Consider the following 17178-nt stretch of genomic DNA (forward strand, 5'->3'; position numbering starts at 1 on the left):
TCTGAAGGAGTGTCTGGATGTGGGCTGAAGAGAGCTGAAGGGACTTTTCTCAGTCTAATCGTCAGCAGGTCTAACATCAGAGGCTCCTCCTCTCCAGTGCGCATCAGCGCTTCTCTCTGAAGCCTTCGTGCTAAAAGCACCACTTTTTTTTTTCTTCCCATTTTGAAACAAGGTCTCACTGTGCTGCTCTTGCTGGCCTGGAACACTATGTGCAGGACAGGCTGGCCCTGACCTAGGAGTAAGCCTCCTGTCTCGGTTTCTCTTTTGCCAGGATTATAAGTGTGGCCCTTCACCGCTGGTTGAAGAACAACATATTCTGAAACTAGTTAGTATGAGAGAGTTACAGTGAGAACCTGGTTCTCAGACTTCCACAACAATCACCTACATTCACCCTCTCTTCCGGCTTCACTGTATCTGAAGACCTTACCTGACTGGGACAGCTCAGCTCCTTCTTGTAAGGAGTCACGCTGTGAGAAGGCATTTGTCTCAGGGTGACTCATCAGCACATCCTGGGAGAGGACTGCAGAGCCCACTCCTTCCACGGCTGCAGCCGAGACTGCGTCCTTTTGGTTACTATTAGCATCGCCGGCCACTTCACCAGCAGGAAGAGGCAAATTCATTGTCGCAACAGAAAAACTCTCCATTTTGACCTTTATCTTATTTACATCCTAGAGGCAAAAAGTGGGCGTTATAGATTCCAATCACCCATAATTGAGTCAAATGAAAACAGTTTTACTGCTATTAAATATATGAAAAAAGAAAGCTGACATATTAAAAAAAAAATCCAAAGAATGGAAGGCAGCACTCAGGAGGCGGAGGCAAGCAGATCTCTGCTAGTTCTCGGCCAGCCTGGTTTACAGAGCAAGTTCCAGGACAGCCAGAGCTACACAGAAAAACTCTACCCGGAAAAAACAAAACAGAACGTGTGAAGACCGTCCTGAGTCTCACTGTCTTGCTTCAGGACATCTGCACAGATCATAAAGAACACCGTGAGGAAGACAGCAGCCTTTTCAGCAAGCGCCCACTCAGCACAGAGTGGCACATGTTTTTGGGAAGAGAAAGTAAATTACAAGAGCAAACTGGGCCTGGTGTCCCCAGGACTCTGGGGCAAGAAGGTTCCAGTTCAAGGCCTACGGAGTGAAGGAAACCAGATGTAATAACACAGACGAGTAGTTACTGTCACCATCAAATCTGGTTCAAAGATTAGAGGCCATGGCAAGAGATGGCTCAGAGGTTAAGAGCACTGGCTGCTCTTCAGAGGGCCTGGGTTTGATTCCCAGCACCCACATGGCAGCTCACAACCGTGTGTAATTCCAGGTCCAGGAGACTATGCACACAGTGAATAGATATACATGCAGGCAAAACACAGAGACAGAAAGCAATTCTTTCAAAGAACTTTAAAGAGGCCATCTTGATGTGTCCTGAAGAACACAGCATGGCTTCAAACACCCCAAGGAACAGTCGAACGGGAACGACGACTCTGCCTGTTAGTGTCTTCATAAACACCACACCCATGGCTGCCTGCCACCACCGCGCACAAGGACTTACACGCTCTACGTCACTTGAATCTTGCTGTACGGGACACAGGATGTCTTCTACTTGGCTGCACCTGAAACGAGCCGTGGTATTATACACCAGTAACGAAACACATCACAGTCATCCACCCTGCATGGAGGCCACTAGCTTGCATAGTGGAACTGAACATAGAGCCTGGCCCAGGAGCCTGCTCCTCTGTACAGACTGGACAGTTTATGATGGCCACACAGACGACGCCCTCTTTCCCTAGAAGCTCACAGGCCCCTTCCCATGCCAACCGCTCAGGCTAATACGGTTCCACCTGCAATGCTGACTGTCAGCCAAACCCAGAGCCACAGGACTGGAACAGGTCAGGGTGAGGCTGGGCTCTGAAGCAAAGCAGCTCAGGCACTGTGAAGCGACTTTGCTGTGTCCTGTGTGACCATTCTTGCTACATAACCCAGGTTGGCTTCTCAACTCTCCTGCCTCAGCTTCCCAAGTGCTGGATCCACAGATGGGCTATCACGCCTGCAAGTTGGCCATGCTTACTTGATAGTATAACTCAATACATTTTAATCATAAACGTAAGTAGAGACCAGATCTGAGCATGTTTGTGCCCACAGACACAGACAGACACAACGAACATAGAAAACAATGCAACTGGAAACAATGACAACGAAGTCCAGGGCTGGCAGAGGGTGCTTGCCTAGCATGTGAAAGCTCTGTGTTCAATCCCAGGACCACCAAAATCAGAACCACAAACCCACTCTTTCGTATGTTAATAAAAAACTTTAAAAAATTTATCTGTCATAGTCTCTTCAGGGGCCAATAAGGTGATTCCTAGGTAAAGGAGCCTGCCACCAAGCCTGGTGACCTGAGCTCACCCCTGGAGCCACATGTTGGGGAGAGAGAACTGCTCGCTGAGAGCTGCCCTCTGGCTTCCACACATGTCACAGCATGCATGCGTGAATCTACACATTCGAAGTAATTAAACAGATTGCAATTTTGTCTTGCTGTGACCAGGATGGCCTCGAACTCACAGAGATCCACCTGCTTCTGCCTCCCGAGTGCTGGAATTAAAGGCATGTGCCACCACTGCCTGGTTCTAAGCTGTTTATTTTTAAGATGCCTTCTTGTAAGATGTTTGCAACAAAACATTTAAAAAACATTTTGTGTGTGTGTGTGTGTGTGTGTGTGTGTGTGTGTGTGTGTGTGTGTATTTGAAGGCCACAGGCTGGCAAAACAAATGCCTTTACCCACTGTTGCTGGTCCCAGAACCTGATTTTGGGAGGGACAATTACAATATAACTCAACTGCTATTACAGATCTTCCTAATACAGATAACGAATATAATTATACAAAGCAGCATGATAATAAATTGGTATCTTAAAAAACACAGATTTTGGGGCTGGAGAGATGGCTCAGTGGTTAAGAGCACTGACTGCTCTTTCAGAGGTCCTGAGTTCAAATCCCAGCAACCACATGGTGGCTCACAACCATCTGTAATAGAATTCAATGCCCTCTTCTGGTGTATCTGAAGACAGTGACAGTGTACTCAAATACATAAATATTAAAAAAAAAAAACACAGATTTTTATAATACCAAAAAGCATTTTTGTGGCCCTAAAAGGTGAAAATGCTTTTGGTATGTATTAAAGAATAGTTAAGGACTTCCATGTGCCTCTTCTATTTTGACGCACAGGGCCTGCCCCCACCCCATGCCACACTTAGTGGTATGTTTTTACAATGAGGAGTGTTCAATATTTTCCAAAGTTCAGATTAGTAACAAGCCCCGCATCTTCTCCAGACATCAGAGTACAGCTTCCTACTCCTCACGGTTCCCTTTCCCTCTCAGATGAGCCGCTGTAAGCGCAGCAGGCTAAGCTGATGCGACTGTGTAGAGAACGGATCAGCTGGGTCAATCGCAAGCTCAACCTCACTAGGATACACTTGGGTTTCTCCTCCAGCGTCTGGCATGGCTACTGTAAGGGCTGTCACGAGTTAACGTCCTAAAGCGATGTCTACACACTGGGCATCTTCTCTATAACCACGGTACGAGGGCACGAGCCTCTTCACCCCCACCAACGGCAGAGCGCTCCTGTTCCACAGATGAGGAGAGTGAGGCTGAGCGAATGACTTGTCCCACGTGCTCAAGCTGCATGCCACATGGGTGGCTTTGAGCTGAGATCTGCCGTGCACAGAAGACACCACACTGCTTCTCTCCCATGTACCGCACTTTTGCCATTCACAACAGGACCACTTATCAACTTCAGTCTTGGTGCTTTCTCTTAAGACACTGGTGTTTGTTGCTAAGGCTGGTTCCAAACTGCTGGTAATACTCCTTCCACCTCAGTCTCCTGAGTGGCTTGGACTACTCCAGTTGACGCCAACCTGAAACAGGACGTCTGTTTCCTCAGAATACAGCCAGACTTGCCCACAGTGCGGGGTTATAAGTTTAATTAGAAACGTACAGCTGTCACACTCCACCAGCTTAACTGTATGGAATGGCAGCTCACGTCAACACGGTTAATCTCACAATACACATTAAAGAGATACCTGCTTTCAAGTCCATCTGAAAACGTCCGATCAACATGCTCGATCGTGCTGCTCTGCGGGTCAGGCCTCTTCAGTGGCGTCTTCTGTCTGAGAAGGTCCCCTGCAGCCCTGCCCTCAGGCACAGCTCTGCTGGCAGACACGTGTGCTCCGAATTGAGAACGACGTTCAGAGGACAGGACTAGAAAAGAAAAAACAACCTCCATCGCAAGTCTTTTCGATCATTTTTTTGTTTAGAAAGGCAGTACAGAGCCTACTCTTGTTACTGCCGGTGCCAGGAACCTTCTGTGACAAGAGGATTACCACGTTAGCCCATGCTTCGCTTTGCTATGCCGTGCCCACGATGCAGACAACCGTGTAGGTAAGCATGCATATACATAAAATAAAACACTAAAACTTACAATAAGCGGTAACAGTAAGAGTATTTTAAAGGCATAATGTAAATTAGCAAGCGAGCTAGCCTTAGCTCACTCAGGCAAGCGAGTACTTAGGTCCTAAGTGCTGACTCCGAGACGCCATGGCATGCACCTTTAGTCTCAGCATGGAGGAGGAGCCAAGAGATCTCTGTGAGTTTGACTCCAGCCTGGTCTATACTGTGAGTTCTAGGACAGCAAGGGCCACACAAAGAAACCCTGTGTCAAAAAAAAAAAAAAAAAAAAAAAAGAGGGAAAAAGAACGAAACCTAGTGTGTTAACAAGTTCCTTTGATCATTCAGAGTATTTATTTCCTGGTAAAGTTGAGACAGGCTACACCCTGCTGTAGACGGTTACCAAGCACAGTTGAAACACAGGTCAGTCATGGGAACGAAGAACAAGCACGTGTTTGCAAACAAACCGCTGAGACCCTTGGCTTCTTCCACCATGCACGTGAGAGGCCGGTGCCAGAAGCACAGTCCTAGCAGGAGGTAGGGGAATGACCGCCGGTGAGCGGCACACAGAAAGCCCTGAGTGCAGGGATGTGCGGCCTCACACCACAGCCTCTCCAGAGGCCTGGGCAGCAGGACCACAGCAGGCTGCAGGTCTGCATGAGTCCAAGGACAGCCTGGGGAACTTAGCCAGGCCTTGTCTTTGAGAGAATTCAGAGAGGGAGCCTGTAGCTCAAAGGACAAGTGCTTGCCGAGCACGAGTCAAGCTGAGTCTGACCCCAAGGATCTCAATCGCAGCAACTCAGTCGCCTCCCCAGCCCCATGCAGAGGGCCTGTGGTTGACTGCACGTCTGAGGGAAGTGAGACAGCTCAGGTCCGCTTCCTCAGCATGTCACTCTAACCTAGCTTGCCATAGAACCTCACAGACTGGGACTGCACGGCAGCGGCAGCTATGACATCACTTGGAAAACACCAACGGGATCTTAAAAGACAAATCCCACACAAGCCAGTATGAGCACACCTCTCAAACCGTGATGTGCGTGTGGGCCTGCCAGCACGGAGCCTATTTCTAGAAATCAGTGCATGGGGTCTTTTCAAGTGAAAGTCACTTTTGACCTTTTACTCAAGCCCCCACTTCGCCCCTCAGCCAAACGACAAACCTGAGAACGACTTAACAGGACTCTCGATTCTGAAGAACCCAGCATCAAACACTATTTTGTCAGCTGCCGTTGGTATCTCTGGAACTGCAGCCTGGGCTTGTGCTTCCTGCCGCAGCCGGTCTTTCATTGCGTTCTTTATGGCGGCGAGACGACTCCTAGCTGCCGTTCGTCCGTCTTCGTCCTGCTTTGCTTTGCTTGTTTTACCAGGCACAATTTTTTTCTGCAAGGAAGAATAGTAATTAAAGGTGTTCATTCCCGCCTTCTCCTGTCCCTGTGGTACTGAAGACTGCCCCCGAGCCCTGACATAGTTCCCTTTTAACTTTTTATTCTGAAGCAGGGTCTCCCTATGTTGTCCCCGCTAGCTTGAATCCACACCCATTTCAACCTAAGGACCGGCTGGTATTAAAGGAGGCCCCACCAATTGAGCATCACCTTGTGTGATGTGGGTGAAAATAAACCCACAGACTCACGTGTGGGGATGGCTGGTCCCCAGTCAAGAGAACTGTTTGGCAGAATAGATGTGGCCCTGCTGGAGTAGGTAGGCCCTGGTTGGAGAAGTGTGTCACTGGTGGTGGGGGGAACTTGAAGTTTCATAAAGTTCGCCCCAACCAGACTAAACAATGCAGGAGAGACATCTGGTGGTCACGGGGAGAATTACAATTATTATACGATAGAGCCACTGATATATTATTATTTTGAGAGCTAAGCAATTAAATACCCACCGTATGTCAGGAGCAGCAGTGCAAGCCTGTAATCCCAGGACCCTGGGCTGAGGCAGAGGATTCTTTTGAAGCTCCCCCGCCCCCATTATAGCGGCAGCCATTTTGTTCCAGCTATTTTGTATCATTGCTGTAATATGCCTGCCAGTCACTGACCCAGAAAAACAACTTGATTCAGATTAGGGCCATGTTCCCCATGTAACTTACGTTCTAAACGTTCTGAGGTTTGTTAATCTGAAATTCCATGACTATAAGGTTCATTTATGTAGGACCCATCAAAGTAAAGTGCGTTTAAAACGGCTTGAGCCGGGGCTGGGCAGCACTTCCAGCACCTGCGTAGGGGCTCATGTGGGTTTAGCCTTCATAAGCTGGCCCTGAGAGATGTCCAGCGCACAGCCTTGAGCTGTTGCCCTGGTTAGTCAGGCTTGGGGTATGTGTTCCATAAACCATCCCTTTTAACTGAGATTGGGACTCGTGTGGTATGGGGTGACTTTTAGACCCCAACAGATTTCATGTTTGAATTCAGGCTGGGATACTTAGTAAGACCCATCCCAAAAGACAAATATTACACTAGCCCCTCTTTAAACAACATCCTTTGCTATTACAGAAGATTTAAACTATGCTCAACGATCTAACCTTTCCTCCTCTCAGATCTTTGTAGTGAGATTTCATTGAGAAGAAATAATAAAGTTTCTTTACTAAGACAGAATTCAGAACATCTTAGTTTGTATAACACAGTATAAAGTATCAACCTAAGTTTATAAACTAAGTGTACTTCTAAAATCAGAAGAAAACTGACCACTTAATTTGACAAATGTCCATGAGGCGTAAGTAAGATGGATTTTTTAAAAGATGTGTGTACATGTGTGTGTTTCTGTGTGAGAATATGCATGAGTGCAGGCGCCCCCAGAGTCCAGCCCCCGAGAGCTGGAGTTACAGGTCTCTGCAAGCTACTCTGTGTAAGACACAGAACACATGTTTTTAAGCCCTCTAAGTGGATTATTAGATTAGCAAAGCATGTTTTCCAGTCTGCCCCACAGGAAGCATGCCAACAGTGAGGGGGTGCGATCTGCCCACTGAGGGCATGCGCTCTGAAACAAGTAACCCTGGAATGGGGCTGGAGAGATGGCTCAGTGGTTAAGAGCACTGACTGCTCTTCCAGAGGACCTGAGTTCAATTTCCAGCAACCACATGGTGGCTCACAATCACCTGTAATGGAATCTGATGCCCTCTTCTGGCCTGCAGGGATACATGCAGGCAGAACACTGTATACATAATAAATAAACTTAAAAACAAACAAACCTGGAGTGAAATCCTTGGGCAAATGATTCCATCTTTTGGAGTTTGGGGATTTTCAACCATAAACTGTGACTGCAGCGCCCTCTAATTGGACTGCTCTGAAGCTTAACATGTGTGTGACTCTCTAGAGTTCAGCTTAAACAAAACGCAAAGTATCTGCTATTGCAATCGCAAGCACATACATACACATAGGAGGTTTGCTCTGGTTTTGTACAGCAGAGTCTTGCTTTATAGTCCTTGCTGTCCTGATCCGTGCTACAACCCACACTGGCCTTGAACTCAAGGTAATCATTCTGCCCAGCCTCCAAAGAGCTGGCACTACAAAGCTGTCGCACCGCCCACATCGACACAGGTCCAGCTCTCAGAATAAAACACATGCCCATCCACCTACTGTCTAGGAGCGCTTCAGTCACCTCAACTCCACCGCTCATGTGTCACTTTCTTCCTTTTGGAAGAAGACATTTTGTGTTGACTATATTCTTGCTCCCCTGGCCCCACACCAATCAGAATAAGCACCATATGAAATTTAGTTTGTGAACAGTCAAAGTTTCCATGGCAGAAGTGAGGAACCAGCACCTCCAACTTGTCCTCTGATCCTCACCTGCACCTCGTAGCACAACCCGACTGGCCTGCCCACCCACAGAGATAGATAGATAGATAGATAGATAGATAGATAGATAGATAGACAGACAGACAGACAAATAAAAAAAAACAAAAGTCAGAGAAGAATTTATGCTAGAAAACTGGGTAGGAAGCGCACAAACCTACCCGGATGACTTTTTTGCTTGGATTATTGTTGTCTTTCCATCCAGACTCCTCGAGTTTCATCAGGTTGTTGAACTTTTGGGTTACATCATCGACCTGGTAATAAAAGCCAAAGTTCATTCAATTAATGTTATGTTAATTGCTACTTTAGGACTCTAAAATGAATGACCATGTCAAACAAAACAAAATGGTGATTTAGAACTGGTAGTTATTAAACTTAAAATCCTGTGTGTTGGGGTGTATGTGTAGAGTAGTGTGTGTGTGTGTGTGTGTGTGTGTGTGTGTGTGTGTGTGTGTGTGTGAGATAGATAGGGAGAGAGGAGAAAGAGGGAAAGAGAGAGAGAGAGAGAGAGAGAGAGAGAGAGAGAGAGAGAGACTGACTCACATCAATCCAGGATAGCCCACAATTTGCTGTACAGTCCAAGAAAACATCGGGAACTCCCAATCTTCCAGCCTCCACCTCCCAAAGCCGGGGCTTATTCAGTTAAAGTCACTGGAAATTGTGTGTTCAAGATTTTTGTCGTTGCTTTGAAAGAAGGTTTCTCTGTGCAGCCTTAGCTGCCCTGGAACTCTCTCCCTAGACCCTGCTGACCTTGAACTCATAGTTCTGCCTGCCTCTGCCTCCTGAGTGCTGGGATCAAAGATGTGCCTGACCCAAATCAAGAACCTTTGTGGTAAAACTGTTGACATGTTTGGTCTAGCAACTTTTAAACCCTGCATAAAGGACGCACACATGGCCAGCTCTCCAGGCTGCCTGCCTGCCTAGCGACCTTCCTGCTTCATCAGTTAACGTCTGAGGGCGAGCGATACTGAGCTTCACTTCAGAAACTCACCGTCTCACCAGCTTCTGTCCTGTGCTAAGGCATCCATCCATTCAGCTCTTTTTTCCAAAATTTTAAATTGGATTGTTCATTTTCATGCTTTCTTTCTTATTGTTTTTATGGAGGAGGAGGGGAAGGGAGAGAGAAGAAACCCTACAAATTCCAAATCCAGAGAAGAAGGAACAACTTAATGACCAAGTGCCTGCCCAGCAGAGGGAAAGCCCCAAGTCAGGTCCTCAGCACCACACCCCGGAGAGGGTGGGATCCCTGGCATTTGCATGTAACCTACGAATATCCTGCACAGCAGAAAGCACTGTACGTTGTTCCTAATTCTGAATCCAATTCTGAATGCAAATTCTATAGGCTCAGCTTCCCAGGGCGATGAGCCACCATGTACAAGTGACCTTGTTTTGTTTTCCTTCCTTCAGGACTGATTTTATTTTATGTGTGTATGTTATATACATGTGCCTGAGAGGTCATATGTGTCCCACTTGAGTTGGGTGCTGGAAAAGGGTGACAGATTCTCTGTGTTTCTGTGTGACCCCTGGCTGTCTGGAACTGTAGACCAGGCTGGCCTCAAACTCAGAAACCCACCTGTGTTTGCCTGGGATTGGGCACCGTGTGTGCCACCATGCCCTGCTCTCTCCTGCCTTTTGGTCGTCTCTAACACAACGCCTGGTGCACAACAGGAACTCAGTATCGCACCAGCTCATTCCTCCCATACACCATTGTTACAGACTGACAACATGGGGGAGAAGGTGGTGCAGCTGCATGGGGCTTCCCGATAGCTCTCTCTTTTCATCCTATACAGCAGCTGAACGACCATCGTCCCATTTTACTGATATTGGAAGCAGAAGTAGACAACACACCTGACACATACCTGAAAACTAACCATATCCCAGAATCCATCCAGATCTGTACAGGTGGTCTCCTTTTCCCCGCGTTTATATTCACAATTATCCACCAGTCCTTCGAACTGTCTGAATCTCTCCATGATAAGGAGTCTTGTTTGACCAACCGCTGTCCGGATAAGATCTTTAGCTAAAGAAGTTAAGAAATGAAAACAGGCCTTTATAGCAGCCAGACAACTGAGACCTAATCTCATACCCTGGAGCTCGCAAGATCAAATTCCTACAGCAACAAAAATGACTGGCCATCAACACTGAGCAGCAGTTGCTTGAAGAACCAGTAACAGTTAACAACGTCCACCCTCAATCATACACGGCTTCACAGCGAATAGGATCCCCCCACCTTGTATTTTATGAGACTTCAACCTCACACGGCCAAGGCATGTAAGTATCCAAGGACCTTGGACTGGTGACTTTTTATAAATGGCTTCTCCAAATAAGTGGGACTAAGGACCTTTGCCAAAATTTGTTTTCATACTGATTTACATAATTATAATTCAGAGTAAACATATATATACATATATAAACACATACAAATATATTTTTTTCTTGTTTTTTTTTTTTGAGACAGGGTTTCTCTGTGTAGCCCTGGCTATCCTGGAACTTCTTCTGTAGATCAGGCTAGCCTTGAACTCATGATCCACCTTGTCTCTGCCTCCAGAACAACGAGATTAAAGGAATACTAGATAACACTACTATACCTAAGTCACATTAAGAAAACAAAATATGGGCTGGAGAGGTGGCTCAGCGGTTAAAAGCACTGACTGCTCTTCCAGAGGTCCTGAGTTCAATTCCCAGCAACCACATGGTGGCTCACAACCATCTGTAATGGGATCTGATGTCCTCTTCTGGTGTGTCTGAGGACAGCTACAGTGTACTCATGTAAATAAGTAAATCTTTAAAAACTACAAAGTTGGACAACACAGGAGTTTTAATTTTGAAATGAACAGAAATAAGGGCTATGGATAGAACTTGATGTTCAAGTATTTGCTTAGCACATACAAGACCCTGGGCCGAATCTCTTTTACTACTACTACTATTACAACAACAAAAACCAAACACACACACACACACACACACACACACACACACACACACCCCTTAATACACAACATAACACTTTTTGTGGTCAGGTGTGACCCTGTAAGCCCTTGGGAGGTAAAAAAGGATGACCTGGAGTTCAAGGTTCAAGTACAGAGTGAGCTCTAGGTCAGCCTGTGCTGAGAGAACCTCTCTACAACTAAAACCAACACAATGACAACAACAAAAGAAGCAGAACTGAGATAGCCTTTTTCTTACCATCATCGGGAATGTCCAGTTCTAGCTTCTTCTCCCAGTCTAGGCAGTGTGAGTTTAGTCTGTCAGTTTCTGATTGGAGAATTTTTCTAAAATTATGATATACATGTTAGTGTTCCAAGTATTGCCCACAATAATTCAATCTTACCATTTTGACATAATACATTAAGCTAAAATGGTTTAAAACAAATCCCAGAACTCGGGACGCAGAAGTTGCTGATCTCTGAGTTCGAGACCAGCCTGGTTTACAAAGTGAGTTCCAGGACAGCCAGGGCTACAGAGAAACCCTGTCTCAAAAACCAAACCAAAACAACCAAATATTTTTTAAAAATCAGGTATTAAAAAAAAATGAGGGGTTGGGGATTTAGCTCAGTGGTAGAGCGCTTGCCTAGGAAGCGCAAGGCCCTGGGTTCGGTCCCCAGCTCCGAAAAAAAGAACCAAAAAAAAAAAAAAAGAATAGTGACAATAGTAATTGTGGAGACTTTATGTGTAAGGATTTAATGAACTATACTAAAACTCATGAAAGACACATTTTCTGTCATTGTATACTTTGTGTATGGCCATTCCTCTCTCCCTAAAACTCACATTGGGTGCATGATGCCAAGATCCCCCCCCGCCCCCCTCCGTTCCAACCACCACTCCTAATGTTCTGTTCCCTGTTCAGAGGCTCACTAGAGTCTAACGAGTCTGGTGTCTAATTCATACTCACACATGGTTCTTTTTGGAATTAAGGACAAGCCGAGTGCCAAAGGCTGGAGATAACCCTGTGAGGTCTGTGGTTAAAGCTCACCATGCAGTGCATCCCTGCAGGCCTAGCACTTGAGGGAGGAGGAGCTCTCTGCAAGTGAAAAGCCAGCATGGTCACCTATTGAGTGCCGCTGGCACAGCCACAGAGCAAGACCCTGGGTCAAGGAAGAGGTAAGAACAAACAATCCACTCTCTCCAGTAAGGGTGAGGCCTTCAGTACAGAGGCTGGTGATTAGATGGTGAGTCTTGGTCAGTTTTGCTCACAGACAACATTTGATGTCCAGAGACCTTTTTGCTGTTGTTTCTCTGTGCAGCCCTGGCTATACCAGAGCTCACTCTGTAGACCAGGCTGGTCTCAAACTCAGAGATCTGCCTGCCTCTGCCTCTTAAGTGCTAGGATTAAAGGTGAGTGCCACCACAGCGCAGCTCTAGAAACTTTTTTTTTTTTTTTAAAGAGATCAGGACTCACTGTAGAGTCCTAGCTGACCTTGAACTCAAATATCCTCCTCCCTTCGGCTAGGACTAAAGGTGTATGTCACAGCCTGGCTGAAGACGTTTTTGATTGTCACTCTAGGATAGAGCTGCTCCCAACACCCAACAACGTGCAGATTAGACCCCAAACAAGAAGGACGCAATCTCAATGTGAACAATGCTAAGGCTGAGACCTGACGTAGGAGGAGTTAAATCTGTGCTCATACACACACCCCACAGTGCACACAAAGAACCGAGAGCAAGGTCCCAAAGGCACACTGACACTCATGTTCCCAGACATTGTAGCCAATAAAAGATGGACAGGAGCCAAGTGCCATCACAGCTGGGTGTGGTGGCACCAGAGTCAGAGACAGAAGGATCCATCGACATTGGAGACTGCTACAGGGAGCTCTGGGCCAGTCAGGTTCAAAATGTGTAGAGTGAATTTTAAGCCAGTCAGGAGAACACAGCATGGTGCTGTCATGAACAAGAATAAGAACAAAACAAACAACAGAAACACAGTTGACAGATCCAGGGAGAGGCAAACTGTGATTCATATGCAGTAGCACGTTTCTTTATTTACTTTCATGTGTATGAATGCTTGGCCCTTGAAGGACAGAAGAGGGTACGGATTCCCTGAAGTGACAGCTGGTTGGGGGCTGCCATGTGGGTGCTGGGGACCAAACTCCTCTGTAAAAGCAGCAAAGTACCCTTAATTTCTGAGCTCTCCCTCCAGCCCAGCCTCCCACCCCCAGTACTATCCAACCATGAGAAAGGACAACAGCACAGGTCTGTAATCTCAGCACTTCTTGGGCACAAACAGGAAGACTGCCCATGAGTTGGAGACCAGTCTGGTCTACAAAGTAAAGTACATGCCAGTTAGGACTACACATTGAGATCACAACTCAAAAATCAATCAATCAATCAACCAACCAATCAATCAATCAATCTTAAGGACACTATGCTAAGAGGAAGAAACAAGTCACAAAAATGAACGCTGGTTTGGGGTGGTAGATAAATGTCTAAAATCCCACCAGTCAGAAGGCTGATGCAGGAACATCTCCTGCCTCACCAAGTCTGGGCTACTTGAGACTGTCTTAAAAACAAATGAAGGGGGCTGGGGATTTAGCTCAGTGGTAGAGCGCTTACCTAGGAAGCGCAAGGCCCTGGGTTCGGTCCCCAGCTCCGAAAAAAAGAACCAAAAAAAAAAGAACCAAAAAAAAAAAAAAAAACAAAAAAAAAAAACAAATGAAGAAGGGGTTGGGGATTTAGCAAGCGCAAGGCCCTGGGTTCGGTCCCCAGCTCCGAAAAAAAAGAAAAAAAAAAAAGAGGCTGGACAGTGGTGACGCACACCTTCAAGCACGGCTCTCAGGAGGAAGAGGCAGGTGAATTTCTGGGAACTCAAGGCCATCTTGGTCTACAGAGTAAGTTCCAGGACAGAAGGACTATGAAGAGACCCTGTCTCAAACAACTCTCCAATCTCCCCCCAAATAAATTAATTAATAAAGGCAAATAGTGTGTGGTTCTATTTAATTGCACGATGCACTTAGTAGAAAAGATGGAGACAGAGACTAGAAAGGCGCTTGCTAGGGGCTCTTAGGAGAAATGGGGATCTGTCTTGATACAGAATACAGGAGAAGAAGGTTATGGAGATGGTGGAGGTGATGGCCACATGACACTATGAGTGTATTTAATACCTGTGCGCTGCACACATACAGTGACACTTACATGATGTACCCCTTACCTTAATAAGAAAAACTAGAAAAATACCAACAAACTCAGGGGAGATAAAAGGAAACGAAACAAGGCATGGGAGGGTCGACTCCCTGTGCACGCGCTCAGTGTGTAACACACAGCCTGAAACCCAAGCCTCCCAAGCGCTGGTTTGCAGGCGTGAGCCTCTGCACCGGGCTCAGCTCTGATTTCCTAAAAGAGAAGTTAGGCCTAGAGATGTGCTCAGTGACAGAGCACTTCCACAGCTCACGCACGGCTCTGGGTTTGACGAAACAGTGGAAAGCTCAGAAATGAACGGAAGAAAAAGGCTTAGTTCATTCAACAGACAGACTTAAGACACAAGGACTGAGGTAATGAGGGCGGGGATGAAGCTTAGCCCTGACATCACTTAGCTGGATGTGTAGTCACCTCAGGGTCTTAGGGCATCGAAAACTAGGGACACCTCTAGACACTCTTACATTATAATTGTAGAAGCAATTCAAGTGGCTGCTAACACGAAAGGCTCAGAAAAGGATAATTAAAATAGAAGAAGGCTGGCTTGTCAGTTAGGAGTGCTGTTTGATTCTCAGCACCCACACAGAGCTCACAGCCCTCTGCTCGCTCCACTTGCAGGGGATCTAAAATCCTCTGGTGTGGCCTCTGCAGGTAGCAGCCACACGCAGTGCACTGGCATACGTGTAAGGCTAGCATACGTGTAAGCATGACAACTACATATATAACATGCCGACCAACCAACAACAGAGGTACCACAGGAAGATGGCATGTCCTCTAGCTGGATGACGAAGCTCAAACACTGCGAGACCTGTCCTGGGGAAATAACAGCAACTTCCGACACTGCTGAGGGAATGGCATGGGAATCAGTGTTTGCTTTGCATTTTCAAAGACGGTCTGGTCTCAGCCCTGACAGCTGATGACTTCAGGGGGATAGAAAGAGTCGGTTCTCTTTAAAGGTATGACTTCTGGTAGGTCGAGTATGTTCCAGTGGACAGTACACTCACAAAGAGAAGTCCTAGGTTATTTAAACCAATAAAAAAAGACTTGCTGGGGTTTGGAGGCACGTACGGACCAGGAAAGCATTAAAGAATAAAGCTGGGGTGAATCTGGTAAAAATACATTGTATGGAATTCGCAAAGGATTTTAAAAAGAAAAAGGCAAGCTCTCATGCTTCCCCAGTTGTTTGGAACTTGTTATGTAGCCAAGGATGGCCTTAAATTCCGGATCCTCCTGGCTCTACCTCCAGAGTGCTGAGATTACAGGCCTGGCCCATTTATTCAATACCTAATGGATGCCAGGAGGGACACTGCCGAATGACACCTCCAGCTTTTCTCTTTTCAGTTTTGGCTTCAGCTGAACCCCGTTTATTCACACCAACTGAGTCCCACCAAGTGAGCGGAGACAGAGCAGGGCAGGTGGGGTTTGTACCCACGCACGAGAAAGTTCTTCAGGCGCTAGAACAGGATGCCAGCAACACTTACCACAGACGAGAACAAAACAATAGACTGTACAAGACTTAAAGGTGTTTGTCCTGAAATGCAGTATTTATCCCTTAAAATATTAACAAAACAAACAAACAAACCATCAAACAAACAGAAAGCCAGTTAAGGCCTGCAAGGAAGAGTCAGACCCCAGGGCTGGGAAGGAGACTTCCCCTCACACGTGCCACTCTGACTAGAAACCATCTTTACGGCCACCTGCATGTGGAAGACATCCAAAGCCAGTTCCTCCCCAGCTACCGTACTCAACGTCTGTGCACACAATCCAACACTTCAGTCTGGGACGAGCGGCCTAGCCGTGAATGCCAAGTCTTACAGTAACGACCACAAACCTGAAATACGGCACGTCGTGCTGCGGCTGACCCGTCTGACCGTCACCTGCTTCAGATGATGTGATTCCTTTCACTGAAAGGTGATCTGAATTTGGTGTAGACGCGTCCTTCTGATTTAAGCCACGTTCTACGGCACGAACAAAAACATTCATTAAAGACCAATTCATAAAGTGACACTTCCCCCCTCCCCAGGAGACTTTTACAGTCCTGCGGTTTTATCTAAACTCTGTCTCCGCCTCGGTCACTTTCTTCACATCTCCTCTGTCATGGCTGTTAATATTCCTGTGTCCACGCGTGTGGAGGTCACAGGTCATCTACCAGCATCAGCCCTCAAGCATGCTCTCTGCTCTCCTGTAGTTCTGAAAGGGTCTCTTCCCAAGGCCTGGAAAGCCACAGCAGTGTCTCCTCCTCCCAGGGTGAGCCCCGCCCACACCCAGCTCTGCCCTTCCGATCCAGAGCTTAGTGGCTGAGCAGCCTCCCCAGAGCTCCTCCTCCTCATTTCCCAAGCCCTGGACACAACACAAGAACTACACGGTGAAAATGAGCTCACATAAAATTCTACAAAATCGTAAGCCAGAGAAGTGACAGTGTTAATTAAAACAACATACCTTTCCTAGAGTCTGTTTGTGAATCCAAACCAAATTGTGATTTATTTGATTCTTGCTGTACCAAGACTTCATTTGCTGTGTCTTGAGCTGTGGCACTAAAAATAGGCAAAAAAAAAAAAAAAAAAAAAAAAAATCACAAAAAATGAAGTCCACATATATGTATGTATCTAAAAGATTTGAAAGTGTTGCTTAAAAAAAGAAAAAAAAAAAAAAGGATAAAATAGAAAAGTTTGCTTTTTAGAGAGCAGGCCTCATTATGTAACACACACAGAGTGGCTTTTATTTAATAAATTTCTCTTCAGATGGGGCGATACATGCCCTTAGCCCCAGCAGAGGATTGGGTGTTGGCCACAGATGTCCAATATCATGGATGCTGGGATAAAAAGACACCTTT

General features: G+C 46.3%; 1 protein-coding gene across 2 annotated transcripts in view; it reads right to left on the reverse strand.

Moving 5' to 3' along the window:
• Positions 1 to 17178, reverse strand: part of Dlgap5 (DLG associated protein 5) — a 30604-nt gene that overhangs the window by 2031 nt on the left and 11395 nt on the right. Inside the window, exons 9-17 of one of the 2 annotated variants that reach the window (NM_001135802.1) lie at positions 16785 to 16879; positions 16177 to 16303; positions 11403 to 11488; positions 10076 to 10236; positions 8378 to 8470; positions 5592 to 5811; positions 4071 to 4248; positions 1549 to 1609; positions 428 to 668 (exon numbers count right to left, since the gene is read on the reverse strand). In NM_001135802.1, the coding sequence (NP_001129274.1) occupies positions 428 to 668; positions 1549 to 1609; positions 4071 to 4248; positions 5592 to 5811; positions 8378 to 8470; positions 10076 to 10236; positions 11403 to 11488; positions 16177 to 16303; positions 16785 to 16879 (1262 nt within the window). The other variant, XM_063274094.1, reaches the window with a different exon arrangement.

This window comes from Rattus norvegicus, chromosome 15 (genome assembly GCF_036323735.1).
Source record: "Rattus norvegicus strain BN/NHsdMcwi chromosome 15, GRCr8, whole genome shotgun sequence".
Taxonomy (NCBI): Eukaryota; Metazoa; Chordata; class Mammalia; order Rodentia; family Muridae; genus Rattus; species Rattus norvegicus.